Source organism: Rutidosis leptorrhynchoides, chromosome 1 (genome assembly GCF_046630445.1).
Source record: "Rutidosis leptorrhynchoides isolate AG116_Rl617_1_P2 chromosome 1, CSIRO_AGI_Rlap_v1, whole genome shotgun sequence".
Classification (NCBI taxonomy): domain Eukaryota; kingdom Viridiplantae; phylum Streptophyta; class Magnoliopsida; order Asterales; family Asteraceae; genus Rutidosis; species Rutidosis leptorrhynchoides.
Window position 1 is genome coordinate 6,819,448 of NC_092333.1, and position 18,192 is coordinate 6,837,639.

At 32.7% G+C, this 18,192-nt stretch overlaps 4 protein-coding genes across 4 annotated transcripts; 2 read left to right on the forward strand and 2 right to left on the reverse strand.

Annotated features, from left to right (window-relative positions):
* Positions 1-10,659: 10,659 nt before the first annotated feature.
* LOC139901045 (fasciclin-like arabinogalactan protein 21) lies at positions 10,660-11,682 on the forward strand. Its single transcript, XM_071883810.1, has one exon. It carries the CDS (start codon positions 10,660-10,662, stop codon positions 11,680-11,682), a length of 1,023 nt encoding a protein of 340 aa, XP_071739911.1.
* A 1,008-nt stretch (positions 11,683-12,690) lies between these two features.
* On the reverse strand, positions 12,691-13,574 carry LOC139855738 (uncharacterized). Its single transcript, XM_071844992.1, has one exon. The coding sequence runs from the start codon at positions 13,534-13,536 to the stop codon at positions 12,850-12,852; it is 687 nt and encodes a 228-aa protein (XP_071701093.1). The 5' UTR covers positions 13,537-13,574; the 3' UTR covers positions 12,691-12,849.
* A 280-nt stretch (positions 13,575-13,854) lies between these two features.
* LOC139901113 (22.0 kDa class IV heat shock protein-like) lies at positions 13,855-14,445 on the reverse strand. The gene has a single exon (XM_071883872.1). It carries the CDS (start codon positions 14,443-14,445, stop codon positions 13,855-13,857), a length of 591 nt encoding a protein of 196 aa, XP_071739973.1.
* Positions 14,446-15,984: 1,539 nt separating this feature from the next.
* Positions 15,985-16,392, forward strand: LOC139901168 (DNA polymerase II subunit B3-1). Its single transcript, XM_071883923.1, has one exon. The coding sequence runs from the start codon at positions 15,985-15,987 to the stop codon at positions 16,390-16,392; it is 408 nt and encodes a 135-aa protein (XP_071740024.1).
* The last annotated feature ends 1,800 nt before the right edge of the window (positions 16,393-18,192 follow it).

Consider the following 18,192-nt stretch of genomic DNA (forward strand, 5'->3'; position numbering starts at 1 on the left):
TAAATGAGTAATCCGAGTAAACATTACCAATAAAAATTACCCCTTCCCTCAAAGAAAAAGCCTTATCTCTTTACAAATAAAACACATAACACATTGCCTTCTTGCTTAGTGACACACAACAACTCGAATACATATTTGAAATTTTGATAATTTCACCACAACAATTAATATACCTTTTAAGAATATGTTTAGTAAAGTACTAAAAGAACATCAATGAGCACACTATATACGTTTTATTTGTCTTATCGTACTCGAATGCGATATATTGGGCTTTATAAAAGTATAATAATCACTACTACTTTATTTTGTGGTAATATGAGTAGCATCAATCATATGATAACAAAATAAAAAACATAACGTGATCGAAGATGTCAAAGGGTAAAAAGAATAATGAATTCACGCTACATCATATTTCCACTTAGAGCTAGAGCCATGATTAATAATTGTACCAAAATGGACCCATCCTTTGACATCTTTCACCTCAAGATCATATTTTTATCAACGTGGTTAAATACACTTTTTAATCACACACCTAACCTAAAGGGATCAATAACGCGTGTACACTTTCATGATCAAACTTACGCCCACATAATAAGCATATACTTCCTCCTCTCAAATCTATAGTCTAGTATTCTATTGTGAGATTTCCCAAATTAATTATCCACTTATATAAATATACATGAATGATGGGAACGTAATAATTGTTTATATATTTGTTTTGCATATAATATAGGGAAAGAAGTATATATATAATTTTAACTCCATATGATTAATTAAATTTAGACCCCACCACCTTGATTTAATATACTACACATATATCGTCGATTATGCACAGCTAAATCTTTTCTCATAGTTTGTGACTATTCTTTTCAATTATTTAAGCAAACAAATTAGAAATAAAAAGATGGGACCATATGAAAGAACACGTAACCTTCACATGATTTTAAAGTGGTATAATTAATATTATTTACTTAATTTAGATTAAACAAATAAATACTCCATGTGATAAATGGTAAAATAATTTAATAATAAATGGAGATTAGCATTGGTCTCTCTCTAGCTACGTCAACAATTTTTTTTAGTACTACAAATAATTCAAAAAGGAAAAGGAAACTATAATGAAAAGTGCATATGATGAAAAGCGCAGCACATATAATTAAAAGCGCATATGATGAAAAGCGCAGCGCATATGATTAAAAGCGCATATGATTAAAAGCGCATATGATGAAAAGCGCAGCGCATATGATTAAAAGCGCATATGATGAAAAGAGCAGCACATATGATTAAAAGCGCATATAATGAAAAGTGCATATGATAAAAATCGCAGCGCATATGACTAAAAGAGCATATGATAAAAGGCGCATATGGTGATTAATGAAAAACACATATGATGATTAATGAAAAACACATATAGTGATTAATGAAAAGCACATATGGTGATTAATGAAAAGCACATTGAGAAAGAATCACCAATGTTTCTTGAAAGAATTCAAGGGGATATATATGGACCAATTCATCCATCATGTGGACCATTTTGATATTTCATGGTTCTAATAGACGCATCTAGCGGATGGTCTCATGTTTGTGTATTATCAAGCCGTAATATGGTATTTGCAAAGTTTCTTGCACAAATTATTAAATTGAGGGCACATTATTCTGATTACACCATTAAAAAGGATGAGACTTGATAATGCTGGTGAGTTAACATCTCAAGCATTTAATGATTATTATATGTCTACAGGGATTGTTGTTGAACATTCAGTTGCTCATGTGCATACACAAAATTGGTTTAGCTGAATCAATAGATAAACACTTGCAGCTAATAACCAGACAATTGGAAATGAGTACAAACCTCTCAATATTTATATGAGGACATGTAAATTTACATGATGCGACATTAATTCGCATTAAACCAAGTGCAGATCATAAATATTCTCCATTACCAACTTAATTTTGGTCGAGAGCCAAATATTTTTCATCTTAGAACATTTAGTTGTGCAGTGTATTTTTAATTGCACCACCACAACAAATGGTTCCTCAAAGAACGATGAAAATATATGTTGGATATGAAACATCTTCAATTATAAGATATATTGAACCCAGACGGGTGATGTTTTTACAGCACGTTTTGCTGATTGTCATTTTAATGAAAAATTATTCCCTAGATTAGGGGGAGAAATGAAAAATAAATAAATGATGTTTCATGGTGTGAACATCAATTAAGGTATCTTGATCCTCGCACAAAAGAATGTGAAACGAAAGTTCAAAAATAATGCATATGCAAGAAACTTGCAAATCGATTACGTGATGCATTTAAAGATATAAAAAGAGTGACTAAATCATATATAATAGCAGTAAATGCTCCAGCTCGAATTGAAATTCCAAAAGCTGGCAATAATATCACTCTTGAGTCTTTGCCACGCATGAAACGTGGAAGATCAATTAGTTTCGAAGATAAAAAATCCTCGAAAATAAAATCAGCTGATAATGAGGTAAAATAAAGTGTTCAACAAGAACCAAATATCAATACTCCTTCTGCAGAGGATATGGATAAATGTAAATACATAAATTGCGATAAATTATGCAATATTATGGAACCAAAATGAAATGAAAAATCTTGATGAGATATTTTCATATAATGTTACAATGACATCATGAATAAAGATGATAATCTGGAACCAAAATCTGTCATTGAATATCAAAATAGACATGATTGAGCTCAATGGAAAGGAGCAATACGAGCTGAATTAGAATCGCTCAATAAAAGAAAAGTTTTTGGATCAATTGTTATCACTTTTAAAGATGTGAAACGTATGGTATACAAATGAATTTTTTTTTATCCGAAAAAGAAATGTGCAAATGAATTACAAGGCGAAACTAGACTTATAACTCAAGATTTCCCACAAAGACCAGAAATGAATTATGAGGAAAACTTATCCTCCTGTAAAGGATACAATTACTTATTAGATACTTAATCAACCTGGTAGTTACTTAAATGCATCTCATGGATGTTATTACTACTTATCTATATGGATCACTTAATAGTGATATATATGAATATACCTGAAGGATTTATGGTATCATAAGCATCTAATGCAAAACCCAAGGGAATGTATTCCATTAAATCACAAAGATTTTTATATGGGTTTATACAATCGGGACGTATGTGGTATAACCGATTAAATGACTACTTGATAAGAAAAGGGAATACATATAAACTTATTTGCACGTGTGTTTTTATAAAAACAATTTTCGGATATGTGATCATAACTGTTTATATCAATTATCTTAAATAAAGAAATCTATGAAACCATTCAACTTCTAAAGAAAGATTTTGAAATGAAAAAAAATAAAAATAAAAAAAATCAAGTATTACGTTGATTTACATATTGAGCATATGGCTAATGACTTACTTATACATCAAATAACTTATACCGAAAAGATTTTAAAACATTTTAATATGGACAAGACAAAAACCATTAAGTACTCCTATGGTTATTAGATCACTCAATATTGACACTGATCCAGTTCATCCCCGTAAAGATCATGAATATCTTCTTGGATCAGAGAGTTCCATATCTTAGTGCAATTGGGGCTCTTATGTATCTTACAAATTGTACAAGAACTGACATTTCTATTGCAGTTAAATTATTGACAAGGTTCAGCTCAACCCCTACCACAAGATACTGGAATGGGATCAAACACATATTTTGATACCTTCGAGGAGCTACTGATTTAAGATTGTTTTATTCTAACGATTCAAAACAAGATTTGGTTGGTTATGTAGATGCAGGTTATTTATGTGATCCTCATAAAGCTAAATCTCAAACTGGATGTGTATTCCTAAATGGAGGTACCGCAATATCATGGCGTTCTCAAAAACAAACACTTGTTGCAACATCATCAAATCATGCCGAAGTGATCGAATTACATAAAGCTACTCGAGAATGTTTTTGGTTGAGATCAATGATACAACTCATTACTGATTCTTGTGGACTATAACGCGATAAAAGTCCAACAACTATCTATGAAGATAATGCAGCTTGCATAGCACAAATGAAAGAAGAGTATATCAAAAGTGACCGAACGAAATACATACCTCCTAGATTCTTCCCATACACTCAAGATCTCATCAAAGACAATCAGATTGAAATGAAATATGTTCAATCCAGCAAAAACTCTACTGATCTTTTCACCAAAGCACTTCCAACTGCTATTTTCAGAACGCATGTTTACAATATTGGCATGGGGCATGTTCAAAAGATGTGACGACTCAGCGATATCTACTTGAGGGGGAGTCAACTCTATACTGCACTCTTTTTCCCTTGGCTAAAGTTTATTCCCACTGGGTTTTTCTTTAGCAAGGTTTTTAACGAGGCAGTAACATGTAGTTGATTTTTCTTGAAACAAAATTGTCGTCCAAGGGGGAGTGTTATAAATCATAGTGTGGTGGCCGACAATTTTACTTTTGATAAAGTAAAATTTGGTGAATCAACAAATTTGGTGGATCACGGATATTACTGTTCCACCTAACTGCACAGTGAATTATTGTACTATAAATATGATATCGATTGTAATCAGTATGTACACTATTCTTGAATAAGAATTTAATCTTTGTTTCTTACTACTAAATTATAACAAAGATTATATTGTCTAAAAAATTTCAATTTAATGAGATCATTGGACTCCACAATTCTATGAATGGGCTTGCCATGCGCCCATGAATACGACTTTTACAATAATAATGATGAATATTATTATTTTAATTAATTAATTAATTAATCAACTTATAGCAAATAAGACAAGTTATGTGATAAACCATTTCCGTTGTTGCATTATCATATGATTTGTGTTCATTTCGTTTTTTCTTATAGAAAAGGACATTGAACCAAACAACTACATTAATAATACAGTTCATTTGACTCCTTAAATACAATCATATCCTTGAAATATTAATGTGGTTGATACTATTTATGGTATAGCAACAAACGCTTTAATTTGTGACCACTGGATGTTCTTAAATGCAATGCTCGTTTTGAATCCGAAATACATAGTAGCCAAAACCGTAGTAGAGACCACATAAATGAAATTATTTATATGATGCTAATTCCTCGAATGGATACTATCCGTGATGTTCATGAAATTATCGATGTATTTTTATCTTCTTTTTCCATACACCACCCGACACCCGTTATCTCTCTAATTCTGTAATTATGAAGCGTTTGCGACAAGGCAGATCGAAAATCATTGCTTGCTTGACAACGCGCGTGAAAGATAATTGAAATATTTACAATGCAATCAAAATGTTTCATGTTTTAGTAAACTGAAAATGTATTTTCGGTATGTTGATTCAGTCAAAATGTCTCGGATTCAAATCATGTTTAGGACGAATATTTTGTGGTAGCTAGGAAAAGGTTGGAAGCCGGGACTCGGGGAGTAATCATGCTGGGCTGCGTACATTAGAGTATGAGGTCGAATTACTCGTCTTCCCAGATAGTCCGGAAAAAGGAAAATCTTATACCTTTTACCTTTACTTTTTTGATTTAGTCACTAAGTGTGTGTTTTCTATTGAGCGGGGCACGATATAAGCGAACTATAAGCTTGAAAAGTACAAAATAGTTTTTTCCTATATAAATATATAATTGAAGTTTTTTCATTTTATAGTATATTTTTATTTATTTTAAATTAGAAACAAGCCTGTGTATGTTTATTATAGAGCGTAGTTTTAATATTTAATAGAATAGAATTTAATAGAATAGAATCACACCCAATCCGGTTTCAACCACTTTGTCAGTACCTCTAAGATAAAATGGTCAAAGAGGTCCTAGTTTGGCATATCGGTTCGGTAGGTTTCATAAGCCAGACTGTACAATGGTCTACTAAAAAATCACCAGCCACAAATTCATTACACATGCCCTACTTTTATTCCTCTCTTCCATTTTATTGTTAGGACTTTACAATAAGACCATACGCTATACTCTCACAACGAAAGTTTTTGTTGAACTACAATGATTACAACGTTCCTTCTCCAGTTGTGAGGGCAAACCACGAAGACTACAATGGAATATAACCCCTCATGTCTCAATATGATTGGTTGATGATATTTTCTTTTATTCCTTTCTTCACTTATTACCAATTATATTTTACTACATCATTCAGTATTAGGAGTGCGAAGCGAGTTAAATAAGGAGTCAAAAGTCGGAAAATAGCTGCACCAGGGTCGAGATCGCGAGTCCAAATCCGCGACTGGAATTTGTTGTCGGGAGCAATTTCGCGATCGCGAGTCGTGGGGAGAAAATTCTAGAAACCGCGTTTTCATGCTCTCAAAGCTATTTCATTGTATTGTTTTGCTTATTTAAGCATCTTATTGTAACTCATACATGGTTCCACGTAAATTATCGATAAAATAACTCTCTTTGGTGGTCGAGTATTAAAGTAATCATTCGTGATTACATATACTCTCGTTAAATTCTCTTGTCTTCATTGTTTTTGCTAGTTTCTTCGTATACATCAACTATTTCGTTTATTGTAAGTGTGTTTAATAACCTAGGGTTATCAAGTCTTGTTAGGGTTCACGTGCTTTATTTATAACATTCAAAACAACCCACAACACTACAACACAACATTTATCAAACCGCCTCCTCCATCCCACAACACTGTCACGTCAGCATAAATTCTTCACACAACTCCGCAACACGACAACATTTACCATACAAATGGTCTAATAGTATTCCATACTTAGCCAATTTTTTGTTTTTTCTGAAAAAATGAATATACTAAAAACAAAAAGAAGATTTTCATAGAAAATGAAAGACCCAACAACCGATGTTACAAAGAGAATCAAACCAACATCTAAACAAAAAAGAACTACATACGAAAACCACTAGCCTAAATCAAACAACTACGACAACATCAATCAAAAGCTAAACAAGAAACCGCAAAAAAGAAAACTTCAAACAAATGGACTAGACTCACAATCGGAACCTGCTAAACAGAACCCAAATCATTTTTTACTTGTCGAAGCGATCACGGTTTATTTGCAATCAAGTACTTTTTTTTAATTATTATTTAGTTTAGACATTTGTGTTTCCACATACTATATATTATATTTATGTAATAAATATAAATATAATAAATAAGTAATATATTTGCAACTTAATTAAAATATTATTCCCCCTTCTCAAATCTATTGCCGTATTTTGAATTCTTTTGAGCGTGACTTTAATTTTTTTTCTTCTGTATTTGACAATACTTTATGAACGTTATAGTGCTAAAAATATATTCAAAAATCAAACTATTTATTATCTCGAAAGCGCGGAATTGAGTATTGTAGTTTTTTTTTTTTTTTTTAAACGAGGAAACCCTCCTATGAACGAGCACATTGGCTCCCCATATAAGTAAAACCTCGGGTAATCAAGGACGAAACTTTGGTCCTTCCCCGTTTATTTATATTTATATTTTATATTTATATAATAATAATAAATTAATAATACAAATACATTCTTAACAATTTATATTTTGTTGCAAACGCGTGAGGAAAAGAACATATGTAATCTTTTATTACTCGTACTACCAAATCCTTGGAACCACTCCCATGTCCACTCTATATATAAATACCTTTCATAACCTAACACCAAAACAATAACACTAACAAAGTAACAATATTCAGTTCATAAAATCCCTCATGGGTAGGATCAAAGTGCTGTTTTTTTGCTTCTTGTTCGTCACAACTTTGTTGTTTAGGCCAATTAACGCAAGATTAATTAACCTTTCTATTAGAACGAAAGAAGTTTCGTATATTTCTGATCCACCTTCATCATCTATTCCCGTTGTATATTCGTCTTCTTCATTGGTTTTGGCACCATCTTTACCTGAAGAGGAGAAGTCGCATACGGAAAACCATCATCATTCGTCTGTAGCGGGCGGTGGTGTGATCATCGGTGGCTTTGTCACTGCGCTTTTTGCAACGGTTTATTGTTACATTAGAGTTACTCGAAAAAGAGATGGTGAAAAACATTAAAATGTTTAGTTCTATCTATACTTTGTTTATTGGGGATTTTTATTCAAGTAGAATTATGTCCCGTGACATATACATATATCAAATTACCATTTGATTAATATATGATGATGGTTTTTTACTTTTTGTTTGTTAGCTGATTTGTTATGTACCATTTCAATTCAACAAATTGATAGCAAATTCGGTCTTAAATCGAAATTTGAAGCAAAGTCATCTCTAGCTAATTACTTGATTTAGATAGTTAATCAGATTTAGGTATAAATTTCCATAAGTTATTTTTTTTTTTGAAAAGCCAAATTTCATTAGAGTAAAAGATGATACAAAGCAAAGCATGTGAGAAACATGCTTGTTACAAAGCAAAGCCAAATTTCATTTATGTTATTTCATTTAATTTCCATGTTTGATTGATTACGCAAAAGTAAGATATATTTTGATATCAAAATATATTTATGTTATTAGTACTCTTCGTGCCACATGCCCTCATGTTAATTTACATTAGGAAACTCTTAATTTTTGTACATATCAAAATTTATTTTTTAATATACATACATAAGAAATATAATTAGCAGATTATATTGATTTACGGAGTAATAGATATATTAAATATTTAATACAAGTGTTACAATTGAGAAGGACCAATCACAGACACTTTCCAATTTTGTATACCTCATTATATGACACGTCATCACAGTTGGAACCTATATAAACCTACAATCCTACATTCACACTGTAATATGCAAAATAAGATGGACCAGTCACAAATACTTTCAATTTTGCTATTTTTATTTATTTATTATTATTATTATTATTATTTTTCTTTTTTGTGAAATGTTTATGAGAGTATATATCATTTTACTTTCACATGAAGATACTTAATTCCATGTGAAAAATCGAAATTAAAGAAAGTTAAAAATGTTGATTCGTATATGAAATATTGTCCTCTCTTCACTTTATCGCTTTTTGTTTACTGCTTTTTATGCACGTAGACTATTATAATGGTTTGCATAATGAAGTTTTGAACAATACTTTAACTAAAAACGAGTTAGTTGTTTAATTTAACAAAACTTTTTTTTTTTTTTTTGGGTACAATCCTAACAAAAAACTCATGATAATCGGCATATATACAACGATTGATAATGGACAAATTGATAATCTTAAGTAAGTTTAAGATTCTTGTTGAGCAAGTGAGTTTTGTAAGCTAGGTTTGGTAATGCTAATTAAGCTTTGGTAGTTTGGTATTTAGATGATAATAATTAAAAAAAAATCGTAAGTATAGGGATTAACCATGGGATACTTTGCTTATGAAAGAAGTGTTGTGGAAGGTGAATACTATGGTTGCTTTATAAAGTGTGTATATTTAATTTATATATAATCAGTAAGTTCTTTGGTTACTGTCGTTGTATCTGCTAGCTTCTGGCTAGTTTTTTATTAATAGAATTGCTTGCCTTTCAAAAAAAATATATAATCACACGTTCAATAAAATCGTTTAGTTTATAAATCTGAAGTTGTATGAACAAATTTATGGAATCTTTGATACATGTGAATGATTTTCTTTTGTTACACATATATGGTATTTTTGAAATTAAGCTTATTATTGAATCTTGGATCTACGTTACTGATTTCTTTTGCTTTTAATGTTTTTGTAACGATCTTTTTTATGCCTTTTTATAAAGCCAAATTAACGTGCAAAAACTTGCATTCATATCAAGATTTTTTGTTACTTTTCAAGAACATTATTTGATAGTGAACCCCACTAAGATTTGTGTTCACTAAGAGTGTTGTGAAATCATCATCTTTTAAAAAGTACAGTTCAATCACGTTCCAGAAACATCATACTGAAAACAATCAAGTTAGTATGTTGAATGTAATACGTTTACAGTGTTTTAGGTAAATTAACTTCGTAGATATATTAGATGAATTTTGCTAAAACAAAAAAATTTGTTAATATTTTAGATAACTTTTGCAATCATCTTTTTTTTTTGAAAGGCAAATCGATTAAATTAAAGCACGAAGTACATATACAATGTAATGCCCCTAACACATCTCGGGCGCAAACACGAAAATACGAATCTAAAGACAAACGTGAATGAGGGTGGTTGCAAAGTAAGCAACCAAACTATCCTAAGGCTCTACACATTGAAACTAAAAATTACACAAGCACACGAAATCGAAATCATACAACAAAAGCTACATGAGATAAATATTTGGGGGGCTAGAGATCCATGTTAACCACTCGAATTTTTTGCTTCTTGTTCTAATATAATATTATATTATGTCATTTAAAAATTATATTTACGCCAACCACATTGCCATTATATGTAATGTTCCCTTCATTGTTTCTACAAATACATACGAGAGATGTATGTACTTTTTCTCTTTTCAAGTGTACTTTATGTTACGGAGTATAAAACAACCATATTGATAAAGCCACTGCAAGTCTGAAACTAAAAATTTACATCTGCAAAACATTACGGAGCACTACGTATTACAGTATTAAAAACTTAATGGACTAATATTGCGCATAGCCTAAAGTCGAGGGTCTATTTTATAAGTTAATACAGTCAAAACTTATAGTATAAACCAATTCCCGCCTGATTAACCCCTCACATACGCTGTTATTTCTGTTATCAAATCAAACAAAAATGGGTAAAGGAGTATTCTTCACCTCCGCCACAATGCTTCTCGCTATAATCATCACCACCACTTTCCGCCACCATCACCGCCTTAACAACCACTCATCAACGATTGGTCTACCATCAAACGCATCACAACTCCTTCGATCAAACGGGTTCAACTTCATAGCCACATTCCTCCACATTACACCAGACCCTTTCCTCTCACAACCACAAACCACCATTTTTGCTATTCCCGATACCACCATCTCCAACCTCTCAATCCCGCCTTACATGATGAAACACCTTATCGCCTACCACATTACACCAGTGAAATTAACTTTTCATGATTTGTTCAAGAAACCGACAAGAACGTGTTTACCCACTTTGATTCAGCAACAGACAATTGGAATAACGAAAAGTGACATCAAGAAACGAAATCTTGAAATCAATAATGTGTTGATTACTCACCCGGATTTGATTCTTGACGGACCCGTTTCAATTCATGGTCTCGAGGGTTCTTTCGCTTCATTTGATCATCAGCAAGAAAAAATTAACTTACCTGTATGTGGATCGGATCACAATAGCGGATTAAAAACTACTAGCCTTTTTATCAAGAACAGAGATGAATGGGAGAAAGTTGTAAACTTTCTTAACACATCTGGGTTCATGCCATTTGCGACAGGGTTGAAATCAGAAACTGATAATATTCTAAAAGATTTTCCAGATTTGAAATCTGTAACGATTTTAACACCTACGAATGTAGCTTTAATGGCGCTGTCTTCACCTTTATTGGATAAATTCATTAGGTTTCATATAATTCCACAGAGATATACTTTCAAACAATTAGCGGGTTTGCCTGCAGGTGCATCGTTGAGAACACTGGTTACGAATAAACATGTGGAGATCACTGAAACTTCTAAAATTTCTCAGGCTGTGTTCATCAATGGAGTGGCAATTACTGCACCGGATCTGTTCGTGTCGAAGAATTTTGCTGTGCATGAAATTGCTCGGCCTTTGAGTAGGGACGAGCTTTATAGCATGTCAAGATAAAAAAGGGTATTCTTCAGGTCACCCGTTGTGTTCATTTTCATCAATTTTGTAATAAGAGCTGTTTCAGATTTCTGTAAAGTTAGATGTATTTGAAATGACACATTTAACAAAACAGATGTACAAAATTACTAGCTCTAAAAAGATAAAAGGGACTCATGGATCAGATGACAAGTTTGCTACGGGCTGAGTTGAGTTGAGCCGAAATGAAACAATTTATGTTTTCTTTAGCATAAGTAGATGTAAAATGTTACAATATAGAGATCTTTTGATTTACCTATATCCTTATAAGCTACTCTTTTGTATCACCCATTTGACACTTTGACCCGTTAGAGATCGTAGCTAACAAAAACCAGACCCCGTATAAGTAAGAAGTAAATACTATATACCTTGGATTGGCACGACCAATGATTTAGATGTATGAACCTCTGCTTCTGAACACGTCTCAAACTAACAGGGCCCTGTTGAAAGTCGGATAAACGCAAAAAACAGGGTGAGACTGGTCTCATTTAGAGCAAGATTGAAACATTTAACCACATGCATATGGCCTTTTGAGTTGATAAATATCTACACCCCGAAAAGCATATATGTGAATACTAACCCAAATACCAACCCAGATAATGAAATACTTTGACGTCGTCATTTACTCATATATTTTACGAGGAGTTTCAGCCCCTGATGACTTTTGTTGCTGGATCACTCGAGCTCTACTGATTATCAAATATCCATAACAGCTATCTTCATCGCCCTAAATGAACATAACATGTATAATGTCTACAAAATGTATGTTTTCAGTCATATCGTTAACCAACACCCTACTATATTTCGATAAATATAAATGAGTTTATGACTGCACGTTTAGCAATTAGCATAAGAGGTGAATGAAAGAACTATATCTCCTGCACCATGTGGTTAACTTGTCTTTATCATTCGAAGTCACATCTCACTTTCAAAACGCACATACTCACATTACCATCACATTACCAACTACGGAGTATTAACAATCACCATTGCTGCAAAATCACAATTTTATTAAAAATGCAAACTCGAACAATCAGATTCACAATGAATTATTATTACAATGATAAAAAATCATGAAGTTAACTGTAACTGTACTACTATAAACCATAATTTACAACAAACTTTACATAAAAGATTTCATGAAACACCTTAAATTCTTTTCACAACAATCATCGTCATTTTCGATGCCATCACCGTCACATTTCTAGCTCCTAAAAACTCCGATTTTCGAAACAATTTCAACACATCATTCACTTCATCATCTCCACACACTTGCACACACACAACAATCACACCGCCAACACTAACAGTCCTTTCCATCTCACTAACATACCTATCCGGAAACAACGCCTGATCCAATTCCACACTAAACCCTAACCCAAACACCGAATCAAAAAACGGCAAATTATGCGGATCAGCTCGACTCACCAACGGGGGCGAATCAATCACTTCTACTCCGGTAACATCAACCACTCCGATCTGGTGCATCGCCATAACAGCCTGTCCACCGCCGGCGGACATTATTAACGAGTGTGTGTGATTTGAAATATTAGTCAAGGTTTGGAGATTGATGAATAGTGATGTGAATGAGGAAACGGATTTCCGCCACGTGTTGGTGGACCAGAGGCGGTGATTTTTGTGATCGACGGTGGTAATCGGACGGGGAGACACGTGGCAAGTAGATAATGGATGTGATTTTTGATTAGGGTTTGAATTAGGGTTGATGCAAGTTTGTGGAGGTGGTTGGAAGCAGAAAATGAATATTAAAATTAGTGTTGATACTGCAATCGATAAATATGAAATTTTAGTTAGAAATATTTGGATGTGTTTTTCCATTTTTTTGGGATCGAATCGAAGTGATGAAGACGAAGAAGGTGACTTCCATCGTTGATACAACAAGAAAATTGATTGCTCGAATCAGGAGAGTTGGATAAGTTTATTAATTTACCCTTCATGTTTTAGTTTTGTCAAATTTAGCTCAAAAGATTTTATTATAATTTTTTGCCACCGAAGTTTTTGTTCACATATAACAACTCGAAATTATAATCCGTATTTAATGAAGTACATTTAACCGTTAACGGTCTTATTTTACACATTTAATAATCTCATTTTTCAATTGATTTGTTTTACAACAAAACTAGGTACAATGCGCATTCAAAGTTCCGATTTCGTCTCCGCCATGGACACTGCCGCCGGTGATTCTCCGCCACCGATACTCACCACCTTCGGCCCTTTTACTCTATCCGGCGCCAGCTTCCCAATCGTAATCACCAACACTCCATCTTCAAGTTTTGCATTCACGTTATCCAAATCCACATTTTCCGGCAACCTAAACTGCCTCCAGAACTTTCCATACATTTTTTCACTCCGGTGCCACGTGTCATTACCACCTTCATTACTCTCTCTTTTGCGTTCACCACTAACTCTCAAAACACGATTCTCTTCAACTTCGATTTTTAATTCGTGTTTTTTGAGTCCGGGTACGTCCATGCTAATCACGTGACTGTCACGTGTCTCTTTCCAGTCGACGTGTGCTGGTGAGGTGATGACTTCATCGTCACGTTCGAGTCCGAATGGAATTTGTTCGAGTTCTTGAAAAGGATTGGTCAACAGCTTAGATGATAAAAGGCTTAAAATCGGGTCGGTTTGATGATTATTGAGTAGTGATAACAGGGATCCGGAACATTGGGATGTCAGGATTAAGAAATACAAAAATGATGACAGTATGATTAGTTTTGTTTTCATTTTGAAAATGAAGGGTTATATTGTACGTTACTCCGTATTAGATTAGATGAGAGTCGAAAACTGCAAATTTGTAATATGTTCTTGTGTTTGTTGAATGTGTGATGTTATATATGAATATACGAATTTATATAGTTGAGGGGTTGGTTAGTTTTTGGTTGAGAAATTTCCAGAAAGTTGGATTTTGTGTAAGGGGAGATATTGGTGGAAGCTTCTCTGCGTTCATGATAATTCTAGGGTGGCTCTGGAATATGGTAAAAAACATAGTTATTAAAAATATAACAATATGTATCTTTGATGGTTTGCCGATTCATTGTCCAACCATATGTGTAAAAAAAAATGTGTAAAGGTCATGTCGAACTGTGAATAACATTTGATTTTATACAAAAGAATATAAATCTGTATGCAACACTAGAAACATAATTCAAAGTGTATGATAAGACATTATTTTATTTTGTCTTTATAAAAATAAATTGTTTGCAATAAAAATGTCTATGGACGTGCATATATAAGACATAGGGGTTGTTTTTTGTTTCCTGTCTTTGACTCTGTTTTAATTTGCTTCAAGTGTCTGTATTTTATGTAAAAACAAACTAATTTTAAATTAAGTGACAAATAAACAATAATTTAAGTTCCTAAATTAAGTGGTTGTTATTTTATTTTTTATTTTTGTAGTCAATTATTTTTTTCATTTGACTCTATTTGGACATGGGTGTCTGATTTTATGTTTCCTAGAAACAGACAAATTTTCAGAATAAATGACAAACAAATAACAATTTTATTTATTAAATTAAGACTTGTATATAAATTTATCATTAAGTGGGATGTAAACAAGCTCTAAAAGCTATACATAAACAAATTTTTAAGTGGGAAGTAAAGTCGCCCCTAATGTCAAAACTGTAAACAAGTTCTTCTATGATAATCTAAACATTAAAACTTTATGCTAATTTATACGGAGTAGTAACAAATTAAAAAATAATTGCTATATGACATTAAATCTTAAAATGAATGTCGAAAACTTGAATGTAGGAGTGGGCAAGGTTGCAAAATTCGCTATTCGGGGATTAATCGGTCGGGACTTTGGAAGGATTAATCGGCAATTCGAAGATTAATGATAGATTAATCGGATTGTACTGTATACATTTAAATATTAAATTTCAAAAATTATGTGTAACTATAGCAAAAAACCATAAATATAAAGATAAATTTTAACATAATTTTTTAAAATTATTCATTTTACTTTAAAACTATAAAATTCTAGTTTAAATTTATATTAAAATGTTAAACATTTTTTACTTTGACTGACTTTGATTACCAAATTCGATTTTGATAATCGAAACGAATTACTCTTAAAAATAATTAATCGGGAATTAATCGGGTTTTTTACAACACCGGGAGTGGGTGAGGGACTAGAGGGATTATTTCCATTTTCAGTGACCACCAAACCCCGCCTAAATCATTTTCATACTCCCGCCAAAATAAAAACCCAAATAACCACAAAAACACAAAATCAATTCAACTAAACCAAATCAGTTCACAATGATGGCGGAACAACAGGATGCAGAAATCAACACCAAAACAGTCCAATCAAGCTTTCCATCAGGCAGGGTGAAACGAATCATGAAGCTCGACAAAGAGATCAACAAAATCAATTCCGATGCATTGTTCGTAATCTCGAACGCTACCGAGCTTTTTGTTAACTTTTTGGCCGAGAAATCATCACGAGTTGCAATTGAGAAGAAACGGAAGATGATCAAGCTGGAACATTTGCGAATCGCGGTGAAGCGACATCAGCCGACTGCCGATTTCCTTCTCGATTCGCTTCCGATGCCGCCGCCTGAGCAAATTTCATCGAAAACCGACAGATTTAAGAAAACAAGTGAAGGTGATAGTAACTCTGTTCCGGCTGGTAGTAGACGGATTGATAGCTTTTTTAAGAAAGGTCCCTAGGGCTTAGGGTTGAAGTATCTGTTAGAAATTATCTGTATCGGTTATTCGTTGTTCGATCCTACTTTAATTTAATTATAATTTCAACTCAATTTCAGTTGACTAATGAATGGATTTATAGGAGAACAATAGTTTTGGCTTTTGAGGTCAAACATTTTTTTTTTTTTTTTTTTACATTAGACGTCCATTTAATCGTTGATCTATCCTATAGTTCTTAGATATGGCAATTCTTAATGCTTATTTAAAATGTGAGAAACGAAATTTGAACAATTGAACAATTTGGGTGAATTGAATGATGTAAACTTGTATGTTTGACATAAAAAGTCAAACTTCACATTGTCATTACTGAAAGGAACATATGCCTGTTTTTTAATTCTCTAATTGGCGAAAATAAACCAGATGTTTACATCATAAATTGTCATTACACAAGAAATTGTTACACTATTTAATAATTATATCATTCATAATTACTAGTAATAATTAACATATTGTGAAACTTAAATATTGAAACTATATATGTATGGGTTGATATGTCAACAATGCGACCCTGCCGACCCACTTCCACCAATTGCTTACAAATTTACCTGTTTTGAGTTTACCATGTTTGACGTGTTACCCAATATGTATAAACAGCCTATTTGCCCATTGTGCCACCTACATTTTGCACACAATAAATTTGTTAGGTTTGTTACTATATGATTCTTCTTGTTTACTGTATTATATATGAAAATGCTTGTTGGTGCATAAATGTAAGGACCTCGTTCATTTGGACTACGTACGAGAACATAAAGTTTTACACTTTGTTTACATCCGTACGGATATAGCATGGATACGTTACATACGTACGGATGCCGGACATATCCGTACGGATAGACCTGCAGCCTCTATATGTAGGCTTTTTCGTGTTCATTGTAAAGGTTACGAACCCTAATACCCCTCCAGCCAATTTCTTGTGCTCCTAAACATTTACCATCAACCCTAATCGATTCCTAACCGTTCAAAGTCGTATCTAAAGCAAATTGATCAACTAATCAAGTGTTCTCGAAATATAAACACTATATCGAGGATTCCACACTCAATATAACATTAACGATTGTTTAATTATGTTTAAACGATCTAACAATGCTTATGCCAGTAGATTCATTATAAACATCTACAGGCTTTATTAATTCTGTTTTCACTACATAGATACAATACAATCATGATAATAGCAAATGTTTTAAATTGAAATCAAGAGGAAGAAAACTAGCATTTTTGCAAAAAGATAACTTTACATGTATAGTATGTATTTTATAACAATGATAAAGTAAGGCAGGAGAATTATTCAACATATTAAACGGCCCTGTATCGTGGAAATTGTAACATCAACTTGGGTCTGTGTTAGTGGTTGATATGAAGAAGTATCATAGCTTGTAGGTAGTTTTGTTACTAAAAATGCTGGTTGCATTGGTTAAGGAAGTGTAGCAATATCTCTTGCTTATGCACAGAGGTGGAACATAGAGTAACCCAAGGTGGGTATCCGTCCACCCTGGATTTTACGGAACAAAAATTTTTACACTAATTTTTTTTTTTTTACTAAAAAATAAGGTTTTTTTAGTGCTCGACCCTGCTGAATATGAAAGATTTTAAAAAAAATTACACCCGCCCCACCTGTATCCTAGTTCAAGTTCCGCCGCTGCTTATGCATTTGCTTGCCAAGTCTCAGATTTTATAAAGAATGTATAATTTATCCTCCGTAAATAGAAGCCACCATAAAAAAAGGTTGGCGATATATCCACCATCATTTTTATTTCATCCACCACA

What these genes read in the sequence shown, in the direction of transcription:
- LOC139901045 (XM_071883810.1), top strand. Translation starts at nt 10,660, where the DNA reads ATGGGTAAAGGAGTATTCTTCACCTCCGCCACAATGCTTCTCGCTATA.
- LOC139855738 (XM_071844992.1), bottom strand. Translation starts at nt 13,536, where the DNA reads ATGGAAAAACACATCCAAATATTTCTAACTAAAATTTCATATTTATCG.
- LOC139901113 (XM_071883872.1), bottom strand. Translation starts at nt 14,445, where the DNA reads ATGAAAACAAAACTAATCATACTGTCATCATTTTTGTATTTCTTAATC.
- LOC139901168 (XM_071883923.1), top strand. Translation starts at nt 15,985, where the DNA reads ATGGCGGAACAACAGGATGCAGAAATCAACACCAAAACAGTCCAATCA.